Source organism: Diabrotica undecimpunctata, chromosome 4 (assembly GCF_040954645.1).
Source record: "Diabrotica undecimpunctata isolate CICGRU chromosome 4, icDiaUnde3, whole genome shotgun sequence".
Classification (NCBI taxonomy): Eukaryota; Metazoa; Arthropoda; class Insecta; order Coleoptera; family Chrysomelidae; genus Diabrotica; species Diabrotica undecimpunctata.
Genome location: NC_092806.1, coordinates 158,503,452 through 158,526,673, shown reverse-complemented (window position 1 = coordinate 158,526,673; position 23,222 = coordinate 158,503,452). Strand labels below are relative to the sequence as shown.

Sequence of the window (23,222 nt, the reverse complement as noted above, 5' to 3'; positions counted from 1 at the left end):
AACAATAGCTTGACGTTTATTGAAAAGTATTAAGAAATTTTCATATTGCAAAATAGGTGTATCCCTGTTTTTGTATAATTCGGGCCATCCATCTAAGAGATAATTAGGCGATTCCAGACTTTTGGTCCATTGGTACGTTTGGTTCCTCTTTACTTGGAGTCAACGTTATTTGTTCTAGGGCAAACTGCAATCCCTAAGTGTATAGGAAGTAATACACTATAGCATGCATTTGAATCAAATTTCGAAGCACTTTTTCCATTCCAAATAAATAATACTCCAACACGTTCAAAGTTTTCGGAATAAATATACAAGAGCCCAATGTCACATTAAGTCACATGTTCATCATGCTATATTAGTGATGTCCTGTGGCACAACGACGGAATTTGGACGACCTTCACGAAAATTACAATCTACAACCACGATTTTTAGCAGTTTACTACTTAAATTGTTGTGGTTCTGAAGTATGTTCTTGTGGCATTTTTATTTTATTCTTTATCTTTACTAATTTATTTTTATAACGTATTTTCAACTAAAATTATGGTTTAAAGATAGTAAATAGCTATTATAGCTATTTACTATCGTTAGTAGCTTTGCAGACGATCAGGTAGTGATTGCACAAGACCAAGACGACCTCAGCTACATGATGAAGAAACTACAAGAAGAATATACCAAGGCTGGCCTAGATATTAACCTCGCGAAAACAGAGTACCTATCTACAAGTGAAGAAGACATAGAAGATCTACAGATTGATGACAACGTAACAATCAAAGGAAAGGATAAATTCAAATACCTGGGGTTTATAATCACGAAAAATGCAACAACAGAGGAAGAAATTACACAAAGATTAGGACAAACAAGAACAGCAATCCGACAACTTAACTCAGTATGGTGGGATAGACACCTAAATATGAAGACAAAAACGCAGATTTATAAAACATTAGTGCGAAGTATTATGACATATGGGGCTGAAAATTGGATCATAAACAAGAAAAACAGCAGTAACATAGTAGCAACAGAGTATGCCTGCGAAGATGCTGCAGAGTAACAAGAATGGATAGGAGAAGTAATGACGAAATAAAGCAAAGAACGTCAATAGAAACAGACATACTAACATACATAGAACAAAAAAGACTAAAGTGGTATGGACATGTAAGAAGAACTAGTGACAGCAGATGGATAAAGAGAATAACCGAATGGAGCCTCATAGGAAGGAGGAAAAGAGGACGACCCCGAAAATCCTGGAGGAACGAACTAGACGACGCCATGAGTAAGAGAGGCCTAAACGATGGAGAATGGAACAACAGAGAGAGATGGAAACGGTTGAGCGAGGGAAGGCAGTGAATACTGTAGAATCCCTAAATATATATATAGATAGTAAATAACTTAAATTGTCGTATTTAAATTGTACTTATGAGGTATAGCGTAACAAGTGACGTGAAAAGCAGTGTTCTTTATAAGACGTTTATATAGGATTCAGCTTGGACGTACTATTTTGGTATAATTAATAATAAAAAAATGATAAAACAACAAATAATCAAATCATGTCTACTTACCGTGAATCCAATGTGGCTGAAAGGTAAATTATGTAATAGTATAGCGGCCATTTTCTTATTCGATTCGTACGTGTCGAATAAAATGCTGTGGCAGTTCTTAACATCGTCCTCAGTCCAAAACTTCTGCCACTGTTCCACAGTTACAAAACAATGAATAAACAATAACAACTCCAAACTGATCGATCGTCTCGGAAAGTTCGAATCGAACGTTAGATTCCCGATGAGATACTTCGTGAAATGTTGCAGAAATTTGCTGTAGGACTCGCCGAGTTCTTGGTAGACTGTTAGGGCGTTAAGCGTCTCTTGGAATGTGTCACCGGCGTCAACTTTTCTTTTTAACAAACCTATGTTTCTTGTAATAACTTGGAAGCCGGCGTTAAACCTGAACAGTGCTTTTTTGTAGTACGACGATATTTGTTTTCTGACGTGCGGAATTTGCGAAGTGATGTTATAGCACAAATATTTAAGCAGGTATTTTAATTCCCAGTTTAGGAAAATTTCAGTCGTTTTTTGGCTTTCTACCAGCGCCGCCAACACGAAAACTCGTATCTACGAAACAAAATGATTAATTAGGTTGTGCTTTACTCTGGCATTGAAAATAAAACTGTCAAAATGCGCCTCGATAAAAAAAATATTGAAATCAAGAAACTTAAAATACTCAAAAAGTTTCTACGTACTATTTATTCGAATAAACTGTCAAAAATATTCAAAATCGTGAGCGGTTACTTCATTGGTTCACTTGTACAATGAACACCCAACAAAATTTCATTAAAATACAGTTTTTTTTTAAATCTCCTAAATATTATAGTCTCATTAAAAATTGTATATTATATATATATACCTTATGCAGGGTACTACATATTTATACAAAATAATTTTCCAGTTAGTAACAGTTTTCCTATTATAACACTAGAACAGTAGGAACTTTTTTATTTCTCTGAAAAATTGAGATAATCCTCTTTGTATAGAGTGGGTGATGTTTGGTATTTGTTATGTATTCAGGTATTCTACAGTATTCACTGCCTTCCCTCGCTCAACCGTTTCCATCTCTCTCTGTTGTTCCATTCTCCATCGTTTAGGCCTCTCTTACTCATGGCGTCGTCTACTTCGTTCCTCCAGGATTTTCGGGGTCGTCCTCTTTTCCTCCTTCCTATGGGGCTCCATTCGGTTATTCTCTTTATCCATCTGCTGTCGCTAGTTCTTCTTACATGTCCATACCACTTTAATCTTGTTTGTTCTATACATGTTAGTATGTCTGTTTCTATTGATGTTCTTTGCTTTATTTCGTCATTGCTTCTCCTATCCATTCTTGTTACTCTGCAGCATCTTCGCAGGCATTCAATCTCTGTTGCTACTATCTTACTGCTGTTTTTCTTGTTTATGATCCAATTTGCAGCCCCATATGTCATAATACTTCGCACTAATGTTTTATAAATCTGCGTTTTTGTCTTCATATTTAGGTGTCTATCCCACCATACTGAGTTAGTTGTCGGATTGCTGTTCTTGTTTGTCCTAATCTTTGTGTAATTTCTTCCTCTGTTGTTGCCTTTTTCGTGATTATAAACCCCAGGTATTTGAATTTATCCTTTCCTTTGATTGTTACGTTGTCATCAATCTGTAGATCTTCTATGTCTTCTTCACTTGTAGATAGGTACTCTGTTTACGCGAGGTTAATATCTAGGCCAGCCTTGGTATATTCTTCTTGTAGTTTCTTCATCATGTAGCTGAGGTCGTCTTGGTCTTGTGCAATCACTACCTGATCGTCTGCAAAGCTTAACGTATATAGGTATTCGTTCCGTACCGGTACTCCCATGCCTTCGCATTTTCTTTTCCATGTAGTCAAGGCTTTTTCTATAAGTATATTTTGAATAGGGTTGGAGATGTGGAACAACCCTGCAGGAGCCCTTTTGTTGTGGTGAAGTCTCCTATGATTCTTGTTCCCATTTTAATGGACACTTTATTTTCTTTATACAGAGCTTTTGTAGCTTCTATGAGCTCCGTCTGTATTTCTAATTTGTACATTGCCTCCCATAGTTCTGACCTTGGTACAGAGTCATACGCCTTTCTCAGGTCCACAAATGCCAAGTGTATATCTCTATTTTTTGCCTTTTTCTTTTCCAACAGTTGTTCCAGTGTATTTTATTAAAATATAACTTTATTTATTAATCATATTTATTTGCACTACGCCGTTGGATGCACGTACCAAGTACGGAATTCAAATTGAACCCAGACAGTAGACAATAACCCTGTAGTTAGAAAGAGAAATCTTAAAATCCGTGAGACCAGCGATTCGCCTATTTAAAACACTGAGGATCTGTGCATTACACAAAGAGACCGAAGCGTTGCGATTCAGTTTGATATTGTCTGTTGTGGGAATTAGTTAAATACAATATTAATAGTTTTAGGATTATTAGTTATTTGACTATTAGTAAGATCGACTTATTCTAAAAAAGAATGGACCACCTCGGCCGAAACAAAAGTTTAATCGTTGTTGTAAAGTTGAACAATATAAAAAAAACTTCCAACTACAGTAGACTCCCTCTTAACCGGTCCCGCATTAACCGGCCGTCGTATTAACCAGTCTCTCGCTCCTCCTTGCCAGTTGTCAGTTCTGTTTTTGCTTTCGAGGAGGATTGAATTCGTCTTGTGCGAAAATGAGTGAGAAGCGTAAATGTGTGATTGTGACGATGAAAAAACGTCATGTGTGCTTAAACGGATCGAGAAAGGTGAATCGATAAAGAAAATTTTTTCAGAGTTGAATATGGGGAAAAGTACAGTAAATGACTAACGAAGGGATCGGTGTTCAATCGAGGATTTCTGCGCCCAAATGAAATCAGATAAGAATCTAAAAACTAGATGCACTAAAAAAAAAACGAAATTCGAGATAGTAGGTGAAGCTCTTTGGTTGTGATTCCTTCAAGAACGGCGAAGGGGCACAACTATTAGCGGCCCGATTCTAAGGGAAAAGGCTTTATGTATACACAGCAAAATTATAGACGGAGGCGAATTTATTTTTATTTTTATTATTTTTATATTTATTTAAAAAATGAATTGCAACTCTCGGATATAGCAATATTGATTCAATTCGCCAATTATTAGATTCTGGCTATCGTAAATCAATAAAAGACTTTAACGAGCAGGTTAAAAACAATCGTTACATTTTATCTTGTCTTATTGATTGTGTAAAATTTTGTGGCGTATTCGAAATCGCTTTGAGGGGACATGACGAGCCATCTGTTGGGCGAGCTGGACGAGCCATACTACTACTATCCTCGCTAGTTCTGAAGCTGAATTGATTCACCTGCTACAACGGATAGAAGACGTAAGCTTAACGATGGGCCTTACAATAAACAGAGATAAAACGAGAATCATGATAATTGACAGAGCTAACAACAATCAAAATCATCTAGTCATGATAAACAATATCGCTGCTGTAGATAAATTTGTGTATCTGGGCTCATTAATAACCAACAAAGGAGGCTGTACTGAAGAAATAAAGCGGCGGTCAGCAATCGCAAAAAGCGCTATGGCAAAATTAACAAAAATTTGGAAAAGCCATGAAATAACTACCGATACAAAAATGAGACTAGTAAGAAGTCTAGTTTTTCCAGTTTTTACTTATGCGTCGGAATGCTGGACCCTTACTGAGAAAGACAAAAAGAACATAGATGTATTTGAGATGTACTGCTGGACACGAATGCTGAGAATACCATGGGTGGCCTGAAGAACAAATGAATCCATACTGGACCAGCTAAACATAAAGAAAAGACTAAGAACACAAATATCAGAACAAATAATCAGCTATTTTGGACATGTGCTTCGAAGAAATGGTCTTGAAAAACTTACCATCCAGGGAAAAGTAGAAGGCAAAAGAAATAGAGGTAGATCTCCCACACGATACACGCTCCATTGTCAGAATGTGCTAGAACGGCAGAAGATAGAAAAACGTGGAGTAACATTGGGAAATTTAGCTAATAGCTTCATGATATCACGATACCTGCATCAGGTCAACGGCTAAGAAGAAGAAGACGAGCCATCAGAAAGCTTAAATCTAGGAATATACAGGGCCTCATTGATTTTGTATCAGAAAGATATGGCTATGAAACAACATTTGCAGGGAAATAATGTTTTTAAAGGTACGTTAAAATCAGTTCAAAATGACATATAAGCTATTGTAACTGTTTGCCAGAGATTAAAAAATAGGTTTGAGAGGCACGGTTTGTATCCATTCAGTGTGACGAAACTAATGAGGTTTTTACCCATTCGCCACTTGTTATTATTTTAAGATATGTTACCTGTTTCACATAGTGCCCGTGACATAGCCACAGAAATTAGAAAAGAGTTGGAACTGCTTAATATTTCCGTAAATCAGCTAGTAGGTCTATGAAGGAGCGGCTGTAATGTAAGGGAGAAAAGGTGGTGTTCAAAGTATTATAAGAAAAGATTTTCCTTACGCATTTTATGTACATTATTATGCACATTAATTTAATTTAATATTCCAGAAAAGTGTTTGTGTTCATGCAAATGTAGCCAACTTTTTTGGCAATTTAAAGTTCACATAAAATCAATAGACATTAACACAACTTACCTCTTCTTTTTGATGGATCATAAAACTTTCGAGTTTTTCTTTGTCGATCAATCCGCGCCAGTACAGGGAAGTGTTTTCTTTGGTGTCCATCGTTAGTTCCATCCCATTTTGGCGAGCGTATTGTAAACATTTTAGTAGAACACCACATTCTTGTACGTTACCTATGTAATCATTGGGAAAACTAAAACGAATCGACGATGAAATTATTTAAAAATTACCTAGTACAATTATGTAATTAAAAATAATTTAAACGTCGAGAAATTTACAAACTACAATTTTTTTAAACCGGAAGATCTTCAAAAACTTTTAAGTAAGGTAATTCGGGAAGGAGATCAATTGGATCTTAAAGTAAACACTACCAATAATCGTTTTTATAGTATAGTTTCAAAATTTTGGACAATAAATTCAAGCAATGGTGACGACGATTCAGCGCTATTCTTGGTTTTCCAGGAGCGTACAAAAAATGTTTGTAAGAGTGAGAGGTAACCCTACTTGTATTAAAGAATTTTTACAAATCATATGTACTACTATTCTCTCCCTAGCGCTAAGAAATTTCTAAACAAACTACACTCAGATGCAAAAAAAATGCAACGGAGAAAATTTTGGTCAAATTCAAAGTATTTCAATTTTTTTATTTTTAGCCCTAGTTTGATGATTTTTTAGCACACAAATTTTATTAAATAACTCACTATACTACATTAAAATTTATAAATTTTTACAGTGTGCTAAAAAAATCATCAATATAGAGCTAAAAATAAAAAAAAACTGAAATACTTTGAATTTGACCAAAATATTCTCCACTGCGTTTTTTTGCATCTGAGTGTATGTTTACACCGTTCTCTTATATGATATATGGTGTGAAAACTGGACGCTTACATTCAACACTTTAAGGTGCTTAGAAGTCTTTGAAATGTATATTTAAAGAAGACTCTTAAAAATACCCTGGACGAATTAACGCATGCATCAAGGAGTTGGAAATATTTGTGGTTGAAAAAAATATGAGACTGAACTGGTTTGGATTCACATTCACTGGTTTTAACTGCACAAGTTGACACAGCAGAATTAAATAAAATATGGTCGTGACTAAAAAATGCGATTAAGATAACTTGGATGGTTTCACAACTTTGTACACAGCCAACAGATGGCGAAATTTCGGACGGAATTTTCTTTACAACTATGTCAATTTTATTATATATATATATATATATATATATATATATATATATATATATATATATATATATATATATATATATATATATATATATATATATATATATATATATATATATATATATCTCAATCAAACATAATAATTATATACTTACACGATTCGCAAAACTGCAGGATGTAACTGGAAGGCCCTCGTAATAATCTTCTGACACAACGGAGTACAATGCGAGCATATGGTTAACAGCCTCGTAGGTGGAGTTATCCAAGTGTTTATCCAGGACTCCGCGTCGATTTCTTGGAAATGTTTCTCCATCATAGCCATGTATGTTTTACAAACCTAACAACATTATTTTGTTTAATACCTACCTATGTGAATTGTTTAAGATGTACCTCCTCTGAGATGGTCGGCTCCGAGATTACTTTCAGAAGATCTTCTACGAGATTTTTAAATTGCTCCAAGAGATACGCACAGCCGATGTGGGCGGAAATGTGCTCTAACGCTACGAACTTGAATTTCTGTTTAGTACCGGCGAGTTTGATGTTTTCGATTAGCTTGCTCAATAGTTGAGGACAACCTAAAATTAGTTCATCGTCAACTGCTAATACTAGATGGCACAAAATCATGGTAAAAATGTGTACTCTGTACTTGGTTATCGGTATATTACAATATATGACCTGTACATTAAAAAACTAATGAAATATTATAAATAAGCTTACCATTATTGTTATGAATAGCTGCAATAATCACTAGCTCAGCGAAAAACTGCCTGGTATAATTCCGAACACTGTCAACGAAGTGTTCAATGTGTGACCACACAAATGAGATCCCTTGAATGAACAGAGGTTCTATATGCTCCGCAGGAACGTTTTTCATGTGTTTACTAATGATAGAGAGAGTTCTACTGATTTCGACTATGAGATGAGAAATACTGGTCGATCTAGAACCATATGAAACAATTATTAATTGGTTTATACTCCATTAGAAAATTATTGTTATACATAATCTGCATATTTATTCTGCTATGAAACTGATTATAGCTTGATTATTGCAAATTTACAATCTATTCAATCTTTAACCTTGAGTCATCTCTTATACAGCTACTGGTTTAACAGGCAATATGGTTTTAGACATAATTCAACCAGTCTCTGCTAGTACTGACTTAATTACAAACATATACAACAAATTAGATATACGGTTAAACTGTGTATTTGTATCATTGGATTTGCAAAAAGCTTTCAATGCAGTTGACCATGACTTACTTATTTTAGTGCTTGAACAATATGGGATAACTGGAATGGCTTTAGTTTGGTTGAGGGACTATTTGAGTAGCAGAATATGAAAAGAATATTTCATGTGGAGTTCCTCAAGGATCTATATTGAGACCAACACTTTTCCTAATTTATATGAATTCATTATCCAATTTACTGCTGCAGTTAATGTTGTATCTGTATGCTGATGACTGTGCCAATAAAAATCCAAGAAAATTAGAAACTGATGTAGAAAACGACTTAATAGAAATAGATGAGTAGATTGTATCACAAACTCTCACTTAATATGAAAGAGTGCAGTTATATGATAATTTCAATTTACATGCACAGATGGAGATGCAGTTGAAGTTTGGGAAGTTGAAATTTAATAAAAAGGAGATGATCAAGTATCTTGGATTGTATATAGATGAACAACTTACTTGGGAACTACACACATTACAGATATGTCATTAAATATCTCCAGCAGTGGTCATGCTAGGAAGAATTGCTAAATTTATGTCTTTGAAAATGGTGTATTATTTTCTAATAAACTCACATCTGTGTTATTTAACAGCTTCATTTTCTTACTATTACAGAGCATTTTGATTAATAAATAAGTTTCAGTTCATAGTATAAGTCTCATGATCGGACATCTGCATGCAATGTGTTAAAAGACTTTTAGTGTAAAAACAAATGTCTAATTTGTCTTTAACATACAAAGCATACTCACTCATGCTTCATAATTATCAAATAAACTTCGTAAAATATCATCAACACTTAAAGAAACTGCTTTTGGATTTAAAAAAAATGCTTACCTTTTAGCACATTCGAGAAGACCTTCATAAACCAAACACAATAATGTCTTATCACCAATTTTAACTTGACACATCTTTTCTTTTGGCACAACATTCAAAATGGATCCATAAGTAATTACTAATTGTTCACATTCTGTAAAAACACTCAATTCATGGTCTCCTAATAACAGTTTCTTTTCTGGATTATATTCTTCTAAAAGTTCTAAGGCGATACAATCTTTATGTTTCTGAAAATTATAGACAGACAATATATTTATATATATATATATATATATATATTTATATACATAAAAAACTGTAAAAAACTTTACTAACGGCACACTAACCAGTTGCCTACCTATTTTTAGAGCCATACCACTAAAAAATCTATACTTACCACACTAACTAACAATTCTTCAGGAACTACTTGGAAGGAATGTGCTAAAATTAATCCAGCTTTCGTTTTAATATCGAATCCAACTTTCTCACAAACAATAACTTGATGAGACAACAAAATGAGTTTCATTCTGAACTTTTCTGACATTGTCCTAATATATGGAACATCCCTAACAAAAATCGATAAAATCTGCTTGAGGACAATATTGATCATTTCCAGCAATGATGAGACATTTGTAAAATTTGACCTGAAAACAGAAATGCTGAAAAGTTTTTTCTCTAATAGCTCATAGAAATAGTCCGTTAATGACAGCACTTTGTTAAAATGTTACATTAAAAGAGTGCTTACTACTGCTAAAAACTAATAACTATATTAAAAACTAAACCTAGACAGAATAAAACAAGTAAAAAACACTATACATCTAAATTAAATTTTAAGTCAACTTTTGCAGGCTAGAAATTTGTTTCAAAAGCAACTTTTATTTCATTCACAGAAGAATTTAAAAAGTCTATATCACAGTTAATTATCACATTGTTACATTCTTTTAACATCTTATTTATGGGTGAACAATCAGTCTTATTAGTTGAGAACAGCTGTTTGTTATTAATTCTTAGATCTATTTTTGGAACATTAAATTTAATATTATTTATAAAAAAGCAATCTTTATATTTAATGTGATTTACAACATAGTAAATATAAAGGGCTGAATGAAAATTTCTTCTATTATCCAGTCGCTGAACTTTAAAACAAGTTAACATAGTATTATAGAAAATCATGTACGGATATATACCAAACTTACTGACATAAAGAAAACTACAGAATCGTTTTTGAACCTTTTCAATCAGATCAACATTGAATTTGGCTTGTGGTGCCCATATAATAGAGGCATACTCCAAGTAAGATCTTACCAGTGCATTGTAAAATATTAGAGTTTCAAATCTTTTAAAAAATTTTGAATTACGAATTATGAAGCCAAGAGTTCTGTATGCCTTTCCAATGATGATCCGATAATATTCATTAAATCTCAAATTTTGCTGAAACATTACTCCAAGATCTTTGCAAGTGTTATTTCTTCCAAGTACAGTGCTAGAAATTTTGTATTGGTTCTCCATGTATTGTGTTTTTCGAGTGATAGTAAAAACATGACATTTAGAAGTGTTTAGAAACATTTTACTATCATCGAACCACTTACTGAGTTCAGATCACATTGCAGCATCTCAGAGTCCTGCAGAGTTGAAATTTCTTGAAAAATCTTAAAATCATTTGCAAATAGCAGGCTTGTCGAAAACTTCGCACAGTGAGGCAAATCGTTAATAAATATAGTGAACAGAAGAGGACCAAAGTTGCTACCTTGTGGTACACCTGATGTCGACATAAATGGCTTAGATAAACTGTTCCCCACTTTAAGATATGACCTCATAAGCATACATGCTTCAGAATCAAAATCAAATTTGTTTAGCTTTCAATAAGTATAGAGTGATCAATCTTATCAAAAGCTTTGGTACAGTTGGTAAAAATGACATCCAGCTGAGTTTTATTATTTATGGCCTCTACTGTAAAACTTGCAAAAACGCACAAATTTGACACAGTGGACTTCCCTGGTAAAAAAACCATGTTGTACTGGACAGAACCTATCTCCAAAGTAATTCAAAATATTGTTATAAAGCACACTCTCGAATATCTTCGCAATTGAATTGATGATAGATATAGGCCTACAGTTCTCAACATTACCAGATTTAAATATAGGTGCTATAACTGCATGCTTTAAGCTATCTGGAAATTTACTTTGCTTAAGAGACCAATTAAAAATTAGTGTGAGAGGGACAGAAAGAGTCTCTGCACAACCTTTAAAAATGTATGCTGGTATATTGTCATTACCTGTGGCTTTTTTGGTTTTAGTCTTTTAATGCTTTGGAGAACATTCTCAACTGTTATTTTTGAAAAGTAAAATCCCCCTTGATTCAGTGTACTGTTGAGACTATTTGATCTTTGAAATACAGAGCCAAGTATTTAGTTATATTTCCATTGCTGATTTCCATTTCTGGATCGAGTTTCTTTTTGAATTATTTGTACTGTTTTGTGTGGAATTTTTTGGAGCTGTACCTTTTTTCTTCCAATATATTTTCATATTTATGTAACTTATTACTGTCTTTCTATTTTCCTGTCTTCTGACCCTTTTCCTAACTTATACATTTTTTCTTTAAATGGCAAAAAATGCCAATTTAAGAATATAAACAGATTTTTCTGGGAAATTAATGAAAAAGTTACTTTAAAGGTTTATAAGGAAAAATCATAATCATAATGCAATTTTGCAATAATAAGAATAATTTTTTCTTCCTGTTTTTAATTAATTTTGTTAATATGACTCTTACTGTTTAATAACATAACTTTAGAGTTATTGCAACTTAAATTTTTTTTGGCTTATGTAAATGCGAAATATATGCTAACTGGGATAAACAATTTTAATATAATGGTCTCCCGTTTTATACCGCTCGCAGCTTTGGGAGTATAGCAGGGTAGTCTGCTATATCTAGGGCCTACGGTATACAAGGAAGGTAACATGGCCAGTGCTACGCTTCAACCGCCTATTATTACCCCTGGTTTTACCCAAGGTACTGATTTTATTCAGGCTGAGTCGACCTGGGTCCTATAGACATTTTTAAAAATGTCTAGTTATTCTTGCCGGCGGTAGGATTCTAACTCCGGACCACCGGCATGCGAGGCAAGCATCCTACCACTTGCGCTAAACATAAACAATTTTAAATAACATTTAAATGATTAGATGAAATGCTCTAAAATTTTTATCACATTTCTGAAAGTAGCTAGAATGCAAGTTGATTTTTATAATAGTTCATAAAATTTATTAAACTTAAGAACTTTGGACTTGCAGTTTTCTAAGCAACAAAAAATATATCAACAAGCAGAAAACACAATTTTATTTTGCTTTTTGTTTTGTTTTAATTTTTACTGGCAGGTGAACACTGCAAACATATTTGCATTTTTTTATTGCTAATAACTAAAAACCAACACTTAATAAACTGTAGGATAAGTAACTTTTTTGCTGATTTCTCTGAGCTAAGTTAAATTTGTATTTATATGATTTTCAAATGTTGGGTTCTTTGAGTTGTATTGTAGTTCATAGACCATATAGACTTATTTGCTATTTAGATTTAATAAAAGTCTGGAAATGTATGTAGACAGTATTTAATCTTCATGTGTGCAAGAACAATTAAAAATGTCTTGAAGTTTGGGCAATATGATAAAAAAAAGAAAAAAAATAGATGTAAGACTGATAAGAAAATTGGTCACAAAAACAAAAGGACAGCCTATATTTAAGACACTATTTTTTTTATTTTACATTTGCTTTTGCAAATTTTCTTGATACACTTAAAGTTTACCTTTCACAAAACCAAAAAATGAAATAAATAATGAAGTAAATGAACTATCAACATCAGCTTCCTAGTCATTAAAAAGTCTCTGCTTTTATTTATTTCATACAATATGATGATACTGTAGAAAATGCTTAAATATACTTATATTTTTAAAGTGCTAAAATAATTATCTTACTTACTTTAGTTGATCCACAAACCCATCATAAAGAGCAACATACAATGGAAACAAATATTTATTAAGATCATTATTAAATGTGGTAGAATTCTGAATGATGTATATAAAATTTAAGAAGTCTGTGCCCAGTTTGATGTTGCATTTTTTGTGTACTTCAATTGCGGCTAAAATATGGGAAACAGTACTCGTAATAATAACATCTGTTAAATCATTTTTTGTAATAATATCCAGGAGATATTTCTTTAAAACCTTTTTTGAACTGTACTTAATTAGAAGATCCATGATGCACCAGATTAATTCAGAATTAATATTGTCCTTAGTCTTGCAAAAATCCGTCTGAAAAAGATAATAAAAACAATAAAAAAATTAACTCATTAAATTACAAATAATTTTTGAAAATATTTGTGCCGTATCGACATCATATCACACAACTATAGGATAATTCTATGGTGTAGGACATCAAATCAGGATTAGTATGCATTTGGTAAACAAAAACAGGCATAAGTGATTTTAAGAAGTTTGAACAATTATAAGATTGAAAAAGAGTAAAAAAACAAATAGAAATGCTCAAAAAGCAAAGGGAATATATAAATGGGGGAAATTGATATCTGAATTTATAAAAAATAACTTAGAAACAGCAAAAAAAAAATTAAGAAAAACAGTCCAGAAAAATTAATATTTTAAATTTGTAAAAATCTGATTTACAGAAAAGAAAATTACAATGATTATATAAATTATATATCAATAATAACAGAAATCAAGACATGAGTGTCTTCAAAACTCATTCCAGTAAGGTTAACATTCTTTCTAGATATACTAAGCTTTCCTACCGCATTGTTCACCTTAATTAAATATGTATTTTAGATAAACTTAGAGAAATCTTTTACACTCATCTTCTATAACTTCGCAGTCATATTTCCAACCACACACACAACTTCTAAAAATTCTTTTTAGAACATTTTTTGAAACCCATAGACAAAAATGTTAAATCGTTGTTACATTCTTCTAGCTGTATACACTCACAATTTCTTTCATAAGCTCTTTCTGTTCATTTTCTTTAGTATTATTTTCTAGTTGCAATAAAACACTTTTGAGCCGCTCATCTTGGATAACCTCAAAGGGTAAAAATACGAATTGTAAACCCTCCACCTTCACATCCTCCCATAAAAACGGCATTTTATAATATTTTATTAAAGAAATCTAGAAGCAACATGTACATTCCACAAAAACTAAATAATTTCCATGCGGTACCATGCTATCGCATCAATAAAAACGTGAAAATGAAAAACCTTGGAAATGGAAATGTCAAAGCATCTGTCAATGTTACATTTGAACTACTGGGCATTGTATATGCTAATTTCTTTTATCTACTCTGTTTATAAATTTTTACAAATTATTTTTATGAAATAAGCGATGTTGAGTGTGTGTTAGTATAGATCAAACTAATTAAATATCTATATTTATAATGTTGATCAATATGAAAGTGAGAATTTTGACAACCTATTCTATTAGTAAAAGGCCAAACCATTGTGATTGGTGATTGAGATGAAATGAAAAACATATTAAAAATGTTTCAGTTTTAATTAAATAAATAGTAATAAATGTATATATAATTTTGACATATAAATATGGATCCTGACGAATTAAATTTATATCAACAACAGGTTTGCTTGTTCCTTTAGGTTTATCATATCATTTACGATTATCTTTTTAGTTGATTCAGATAAATAACACACTATGTTCTTGCTCAGAAGGGTCAGAAAAGGAGGAACTACTCACGTTAAAAGCCAACATTGAAGAATTGTTAGAACTGACTACCGAGGATAGCAGCGAAAAATTAAACACTTGTACTAACAGCATTGATGATGAATTCGCAGCGTTTATGGAGGAAATGGAAAAAGAAGGAGCAGTGGAGACTAAAAGTATTAAGGATACAAGCGAATGTAATAAACAAATTAATTTAGAAGAGATCGAAGGGAAGAAATGTAAGGCTCCACATCACCATCATTGGGGCAATGTTACGTACCACAATGCTATGATATGTTCAGTGGTCTCTAATGAAAACGAAGAACTTAAGGTATCATTTTTAACTTTCCTGTTAACTCCTTTAATTCAGAATATTTTATATAGTAATTTTTATACATAGATAGATACTGTATTATAAGCTTATTTTCTTAGATTAGATATATCCATTTTCTTAACATTTAGCCAACATTCTTTGCTAAGGAAATTATAGATATATAACTGGCGTCATTTCGTCAGAAAATGGAGGTGTAAGGTGTTATTATTATCTAACCCAGTACATCTTGTAATTCTCTTCCCTTTTCTCTTAACCCTTAGTTGTATCAAACCCTTATTCACAGATATTTCACATAATTTAGTGTTTCTATTGAAAATTCAGTTGGAAAAGTTCAAGTCTGTTTGAATAGCAGATAAAATTAATTAACACCTCATACATACTGAATGTATGTATGTAATCTACACATTCTTCTTCTTCAAGTTTTGCTCCTATCAGAGGTTGGAAATCATTTTGGCAATTACAATTTTGTTGGTTACGCACCTGAATAGTTCAATTGAACTGTATCTAAACTATTCATGGAGATTGTGTAGCCAAGAGATTTTAGGTGTCCTACGCTTCTTCTGCCTTCAATTCTCCCCTGCATTACCTTCCTTAATAATTTGATATACCCTATAAATTCCTGTTGCTGTATCTTCATTGACCAGGTCCAGCTGCCAATAGTTACCTTATGATGAAATTATTGTGGCAGCATAAAATATTCTATTGTGCACAGTTGTTTTAGTTTCCCTGGAAAGGAAAAATGTCAACAAGATTTTCCATATTCACCTTGCACTTGATCACTCTGCGTTTTTTGTTGTATCTCTTCATTCCACCAATGCAGAACTGAATGTGTTACATATCTTCTTCTGTCTGTTTATTTATGCATCAATGATCTTTTTTTCTGAAATTGTTTAGTAAAAGCCTTTTACTTTCTAGGTAAAGGTCCTTTTTATAAATCCCACCCATCAAGAAATGCTACCTTGTCCTTTCTACTACAACTCAGATTGTAAATTCTCAGAGGAGCAGTGCAAATTTTCTCATGGAGAAATAGTACCCTATTCAAGTCTTCAGGAATATGTAGAACCAAATTTTGACCAGCTGGAAGTCGGTAGTTCAGTACTGGCAAAACAAAATAATAACTTATGGTACAGGGCACATATTAAGAGTATACATGTAGATAAATGTCTAGTCAAATTTGATAATAGTCGAAAGGAACAAGAAGTGAATTTAGAACATATTTGTCCATTGGAAAATTGTAATGGAAGTAGTGACGATGATAATGATGGAGATGATACTGACGATAATGAGAATTTAGAAGCCGAAAGTAATCAGGAAGATATTATCAATATGAGCCTGACTGTTAAACCAATGGATCAGAGAATGGGTGATTGGGAAAAACACACAAAGGTAAGTTATATCAGTAAACTATTCAGTTACTAATAAAAAAGCATGTGCTTATAATATTTCTGTGACATCTCAGCTTTTAGTAATAGGTTAATTGTATATCTAACAATTTTATCATAACTACCTCTATTCTACACCTTCATGAATATTTTCAAGATTAAGACTGATGAGTATGGCTTGTGTTCGTTGGATGTATTGTTACATACAGTTTTCGTTTTTCAGGGCATGGGCTCAAAACTAATGATGAAAATGGGATACATCATAGGAACTGGTTTAGGAAAACGTGCAGAAGGTATAATCAATCCTGTCAGTGCTGTTATATTTCCGACAGGAAAATCTATAGGTAAGTATAGCATTGTAATAGACAGCAATTCATGGTCATCAATGATCATATAAATTTGTCCACTACCGGATGTAAGCGTCCTTTGAATGCTTTCATGTCTCTCAATATTTTGCAAATTGTGTCAGAGAAAATTGCAACACTGTGGACCAGGCAAACAAGTTTGTGCGATGATCTCAGTACTTTTGTAGCAGTATCTGAAGACCAAATAGTGCTTCTCTCGTATGAAGCTCCACACCAAATCCAAATTTATTGTTTCTGGCGTTTTTTTTTTCATTCACTGTATGCACATTGAAGCATGATTCTGAGTGAGATGTTAAGAATGTCTCATCAGTCTAATCAATCTAAACTATGAGGTTCTTGTAGTATCTATTTTTACTCTACTACTATTGTCATTTACCACTTTATATTTTTTTCAGATTATTGCATGAATCTCAGGGAACGATCAGGTGGAGACAAAGATCTCTTCAGCGTCGAGCGAAAAATGAAACGTATCCAACGAAAACAAGAAAATCAAAGCAGAAAAGCTTACGAAAGGGATACGAAAAAAGAAGACCTTTTTACCTTTATCAACAAAACCGTTCAGGCAACCGGTAGCCAAAACGATAAATTAGAAACCAGACAAGACATAAAGAAAGAATCATCTAGAGATTTAAATATTAAGAGTATGACTATACAGGAGGACATAAGAAAAGCTGAAAGAGAGCTGGACCAATTACAAAGCTCTTTAGCACGACATACTGACCAAACATCCGATATAAACAAGAAAATACGAGAAAAAACCACTCGGTTACTAGCGGAACTTACAAATTTACAAAAACAGGCACAAATGATTAAAAACGAACAGGGTATGAGAGAAAACAAGAGGAAACTGACGGTATTTTAAACTTTAGAGATAGATTTGAGTGTAAGTAAACATAAAAGTGGTTTTTAAGAGTTTATTACAACAGAAAACAAATCCGTTTTTTATAAGTTAAAGAGTATACATTAAAAGTAATAAATTATTATTTATAACTATGAACATTTGTCTTTTAAAAGCCTTTCTTTGTTCTTAATGGCAGAATTGAGTCCTTAGCGTAGTTGAATGCTGTTAGCAAACCGACCTTCTTTTTTCTTTTGGAGAAGTAATTTGATACAACGTCCGTATCTAAAAAAAAAATTATAATAAAAGTTAATCTGTAAAAAATATTAATATATTAAAAGTGTTAAAATACACCTCTTAAAAATTTAATGTAACGCCTATGTTGCGCTACTGTATCAAATTTTTCCATTAGGTGACGAAAATCAAAATACAAATTTATACAATTTTGAACATTAGTTATTAGTTTAATATTGCAGAATGTTTAAGTAATCCCAAATACATGAAAATTATGGTAAAAAGGAATTTTTTGCTATCACAGTGACGTACGGCGGGTTAATGAGGAGGATTTAACCCTATCAAATGATTTGAAGTAAATCGCTAAATTTTGACATAAAAAAAAGGCACAAAATACTGAAATAAACTATATATTTACCTGTTCCTTCTGATATACTTGTAGGTAACACATTGTCATTGGCTGACAGCGAAACAAACAAAGCAAATGGTACTAACCACAAAAACAATGTGAAATATGCTAGTACCTAAAAAATAAAAGTTAAAATATTTACATCAAAAGGTTTTTCTTTTTCATTTTCTTACCTCCGAAAACGTATGGTATACTGTAGCGAAATAGCTGAATGCCAAATAGTGGTTAAGAATAATAAATACAACTGTAGTGATAAATTCCAAAGATAGGAACACTACATAAGGAAAATTTCTTAATATTACAAAATGGTTTAGCTGAGCAAGTAGTCCACAGACTACAACGGAAGTTGGAAAACTTTCAAATATCCATAACAGAGTATATAATCCCAAAGTAATCTGGAAAGAAAAATAATTGTAAAAAATATCGAGAGTGGATGCTTTAAAAAATTTCTTTTAGTTTTTATTATTTTAGTAGTATCGCAATACTGTTAATATGCTAATTCTAAAAAAATTTTTACCTATATTTATCAATAACCACGTTAACATATTATAGTATATAAATAAACTACCAAAGAATATAGACGCTTAGCGTCTATATTCTTTGAAACTACTATTTTACTACGTTTGTATAATAATTTTCCCAAAAAACTAATATCCGCATCATAGACCATCGCAAAATAGATGGCAACAATGTACATGTCAGTATAAAAATGCTTGTCAACTGTCACTACCAAAAAGAAGAGCAGCTACGAAATTTAACCTCAATAATAAAAATATACACACTATTAAAGATTTTTCAAGTTTTCGAATATATTTTAATTAAAAATGCAGGCGATTAGACCTGCTCTATGCCCGAGTACGTATAAACGATATATATTATGTTTGCTACCAGAAAAAATATTTTGAATTAAGTAATAAGACACCTAATACAAATCCATTTCTTGTTTCAGATCTTTTACTAACAAAAAGGAATTTTACCACATCAAGTACTGTGAATCTAATACAAAAATGGAGAAAGGAACGAGGCTTACCAATGAATCCTACCAAATGGGGTGTTTTAACTGATTCTCCAGATTACACTTTCCTAGATGGTAGAATTACACCTTATGGACAAGGCCAAAGAGAGAGGATCTTAGAACAACATCAAGTAAAGATGGATATCATAAATCTTACAAAAGAAATAGATTTTGCTGTAGACAGACACAAGAAAATGCTAGAAGACGCTGAGAATAAGAAAAAAGCAATATTGGATAGGAAATTAAAACCTAAAGGACTAGAGTTGTTAAAAAAGGTTAAGACTAGTGATAAATAGGTTTTTTTGTATTAGTAAGTATTTAAAACTGCGTTTTTGTTTTATTCAAATGTATAGATGTAATTAGAAAGTTGTTATAATTTTTAATACATTAAGTTTTTAAAATTAAAACTGTGTTATTTTTTATGTGTTATTCTACAAGTTATTCTTTTAATTTTGCGTGAATTTGGGGGCTAAATAGACCCACTATATAGTAATTGAAATGAGGACTCTGAAGAAAATAGTCTACAGTATTGAGAGAAGAAATATTGATTGAATATTCATAGAGTAGAATGATAAACATTTGCTAAAATACTATAGAAAAATTAGAGGAAAGAATGCTAATAAAATTACTTAGAACAGAACTTAATATTCTAAAATTCAATACTTTACCTGTCATTTAGTTTGAGCCACCTATGAAAGTATTTGATAAGTTTGCTTTTGCCAGTGTTGAATATATGTAAAGTACATTAGTGAGAAAAACCAACTACATATGCCACAAATGCATACTTTACCAAATACAGAATATAAATCTAAACAATTAAAAGAGTAAATTTCTACCCTCATCAATGAATGTGTTGCTAAAGAATAAAAGTAATCCAAATAGACTGTACCTAGGTTAGTATAAATATCAATATCAGACATTTATTATTTGTAACCCGTGATCTCATTCAATCCAAAGTGTCCTTTCTGAAACTTTGGTTTTTCACAATGGTTGTAGATCGTAAATACATATTCCTTACCTTCTTTTATCTACCTCTGGATTGCCAGATACACTCATAATATCAAATTAAGACAAGGGGTAGGGTTTATTTTCAATATTTTTTTTTTGAAAAATTGTTTAATATAAATTTATTTATAACATTAGTACATTATAGTACAACATTTCAAGAGTATTATCTGAAATTTTGGTACAAAAATTTTAAAAATTAAGAAAATTATAGCTAATTTTTCAAGATGAAAAAAAAAAATTTTACTTTGCAGTGTTCACCATAACTTATAACTGGATTATTTGTTAACCAAAAAGATTTCGTTAGTTTATGAGTTTTCCTAGGTCACAACGTGGAGATATTGTTCATTTTATGTTTTTTTCAAATTTCAGAAGTAAAAGACAAATTTTTTGTATTTTCAAAAACTTGTTAAAATTTGACTAATTTGATGTTGTAAAATTAATTATAACAACAAAATGGACGATATCTCGACGTTGCGACCTAGTCATTTATCTGTAAAAGAAGTGTGCAAAATTTGAGAAGGACCGATCAAGTAGTTTTGGAGATACAGTGAACACTGACTTAAAATATTCTGAGAAAAATGAGTTTAAAAAAAGCTTATTTTTTATATTCACCCAGTATCGTCTATTAGGCCAATATAGCAAAGACCTTCCTGCCAAAATATCTAGAGCATCTTTTTGCTCATGTTTTCGACAAACTCTGTCTTTTTTTAATATGAGATTTTTTTCATAATTATGAAAACTTTAAACTGTACTTATTCCAATTTCTATGTGAGTGCTCACTCAACTCACTCACCTCACTAACTTAGCTCAATCACTTACCCACCTCACTGACTCACTCACTCATAAATGCTTATAGCTCCATCAATTTTGCTCCAATCACTCTGAAATTTTAACTGGATACTCTTGAAGAGTTATACTATCCAATAAAAAACGCAAAATAAAACCCTACCCCCATTAATAGACTATGTACTAATTGCTTTTTTAATACTTTGTTCACTGTATAATATAACTAATAAATTGTTATAAAAAAGGCCTGAAGTGATATATTTGCAAGTCATTGCCAGTACAAAAAAATCAAATTGAAAAGTACATTCCCCATTTAGAGAATAAAGGGTCATATTTTCTGGGTTTATCAACAGTATAACTTGTTATGTACCCACCATAATTTTGTAAATCATAATAACAAATAAATAAAATATACTCATATATCTCATTATTAAAAAAAAACCCTATAGGAGAATGTGGTTTTAATTTAAAATGCCTTACCGCATTTAGCCACCAAATAACTTTTTTGGCTACTGTAGTATATTCCTCTACTAATTCTGCCAAATAATACAAACCAGCAGCTGAAAAATAGCATTTTTTATTTAAGAAATTCAATGAGCACTTTACTAACCTATAGAAATGGTAACAAAAATAACTTGTATTATTATCGCCACATATGTTATAAACGTTAAAAACCACATATTTATGCAAATTTTATATCATTTTTGAATATTATGATAAGTATTATTATTTATTTACGGGTTTTAAAACCCTAAGTATTTATGATGTGGTCTCTCTCCTACTGTGTTTACCTTTTGAACTGAGTGACGTTCGTGTAGTGACGTTTATAAATGTGAAGTTAGTCATATTTGGATCAAACTGTGCTTGGATAGTTATCCATGCAAGAACTATCTGATAATTAGGAGATCCTCAAATTATCTTAAAATATACAATTAATTTGAAATATATTTGATTCTTCTAATTTTGAAGATCAGTTATTATTCTTTTAAAATGTTTTTCGACGTAATGAAGTTTTACTCTTTATGTTAACCATTAAATATATGCCTGCGACAAATATTTTAACAAAATTATAATTTTATAATCATTTATTGTTTCAATATAAACGCTAATGGTGATTTTAATTTTTATCTGTTTTTAGATCCTGCCATCTACAGGAGTTTGACCAAACTAGACAGTACATACATTGGAAATCAAGATGTTCCTAATGTTGGATTTCTTTACTTATCTTTACGTAGTAAGTCGAGAAATATTCAGATAAAAGTAATGATAATATCATTTTGTTTAAATAGGACATCATTGTTTAAATATCATTGTTTAAATGTCCTATTTAAACAATGATAATATGCAATCGATTGTTGTAGTTGATTAGTAGATAATTGTTATGGTCCAGTTTTGTGTAGGCCAATTTGGGCATGACGGTAGCCGACACAAATATGCTAAATTACTTATTTTTTAAATAAAAATTAATGTATGTACAATCTACAATAGGAAACTTTTGTAGATTATTATAAAACTAATTAGTTGTTTGTAGGGGCAAATGAGCAATAACCTTTTGAACGCCATAATATTTTGCTTTTATTTTAACAGAGCAATAGCCAGCTTTTGCTGAAAGCTACTGATCTTTGCACATTACGACATCGAGAGGGACAGATCGTTCTTCGCCATCAAAGCAGTGGCATCTATGTGCTCTAACAGCTAACATGGAAAGTCTTTTGGAGACATTAGTTGAACCTTCAGAATTTGAATTTGTATCAGCCCGAGTCGACTGAAGAGGTGGGGACTACA

The 23,222-nt window shown here is 31.8% G+C and overlaps 3 protein-coding genes across 3 annotated transcripts in view; 1 reads left to right on the top strand and 2 right to left on the bottom strand.

Annotated features, from left to right (window-relative positions):
- THADA (Thyroid adenoma-associated protein homolog) overlaps window positions 1-14,626 on the bottom strand; it is a 49,668-nt gene extending 35,042 nt beyond the window's left edge. Inside the window, exons 1-9 of the mRNA XM_072530735.1 lie at window positions 14,344-14,626; window positions 13,325-13,656; window positions 9,754-10,000; window positions 9,378-9,604; window positions 8,032-8,252; window positions 7,705-7,889; window positions 7,470-7,651; window positions 6,142-6,322; window positions 1,554-2,102 (exon numbers count right to left, since the gene is read on the bottom strand). Of these exons, the coding sequence (XP_072386836.1) occupies window positions 1,554-2,102; window positions 6,142-6,322; window positions 7,470-7,651; window positions 7,705-7,889; window positions 8,032-8,252; window positions 9,378-9,604; window positions 9,754-10,000; window positions 13,325-13,656; window positions 14,344-14,496 (2,277 nt within the window). The 5' untranslated portion in view covers window positions 14,497-14,626. The remainder of the gene's footprint in view (window positions 1-1,553; window positions 2,103-6,141; window positions 6,323-7,469; window positions 7,652-7,704; window positions 7,890-8,031; window positions 8,253-9,377; window positions 9,605-9,753; window positions 10,001-13,324; window positions 13,657-14,343) is intronic.
- Window positions 14,627-14,710: 84 nt separating this feature from the next.
- On the top strand, window positions 14,711-19,705 carry LOC140440311 (zinc finger CCCH-type with G patch domain-containing protein). Its single transcript, XM_072530736.1, has 6 exons — window positions 14,711-14,984; window positions 15,035-15,397; window positions 16,316-16,786; window positions 17,006-17,126; window positions 17,543-18,030; window positions 19,578-19,705. Exons 1-5 carry the CDS (start codon window positions 14,949-14,951, stop codon window positions 18,007-18,009), a joined length of 1,458 nt encoding a protein of 485 aa, XP_072386837.1. The 5' UTR covers window positions 14,711-14,948; the 3' UTR covers window positions 18,010-18,030; window positions 19,578-19,705.
- On the bottom strand, window positions 18,048-22,253 carry LOC140440312 (protein TEX261). The gene is made up of 5 exons (XM_072530737.1): window positions 22,048-22,253; window positions 21,918-21,997; window positions 18,802-19,023; window positions 18,638-18,743; window positions 18,048-18,270 (listed from the first exon to the last, which is right to left on the bottom strand). The coding sequence occupies exons 1-5, from the start codon at window positions 22,115-22,117 to the stop codon at window positions 18,155-18,157; spliced, it is 594 nt and encodes a 197-aa protein (XP_072386838.1). The 5' UTR covers window positions 22,118-22,253; the 3' UTR covers window positions 18,048-18,154.
- Window positions 22,254-23,222: the final 969 nt, after the last annotated feature.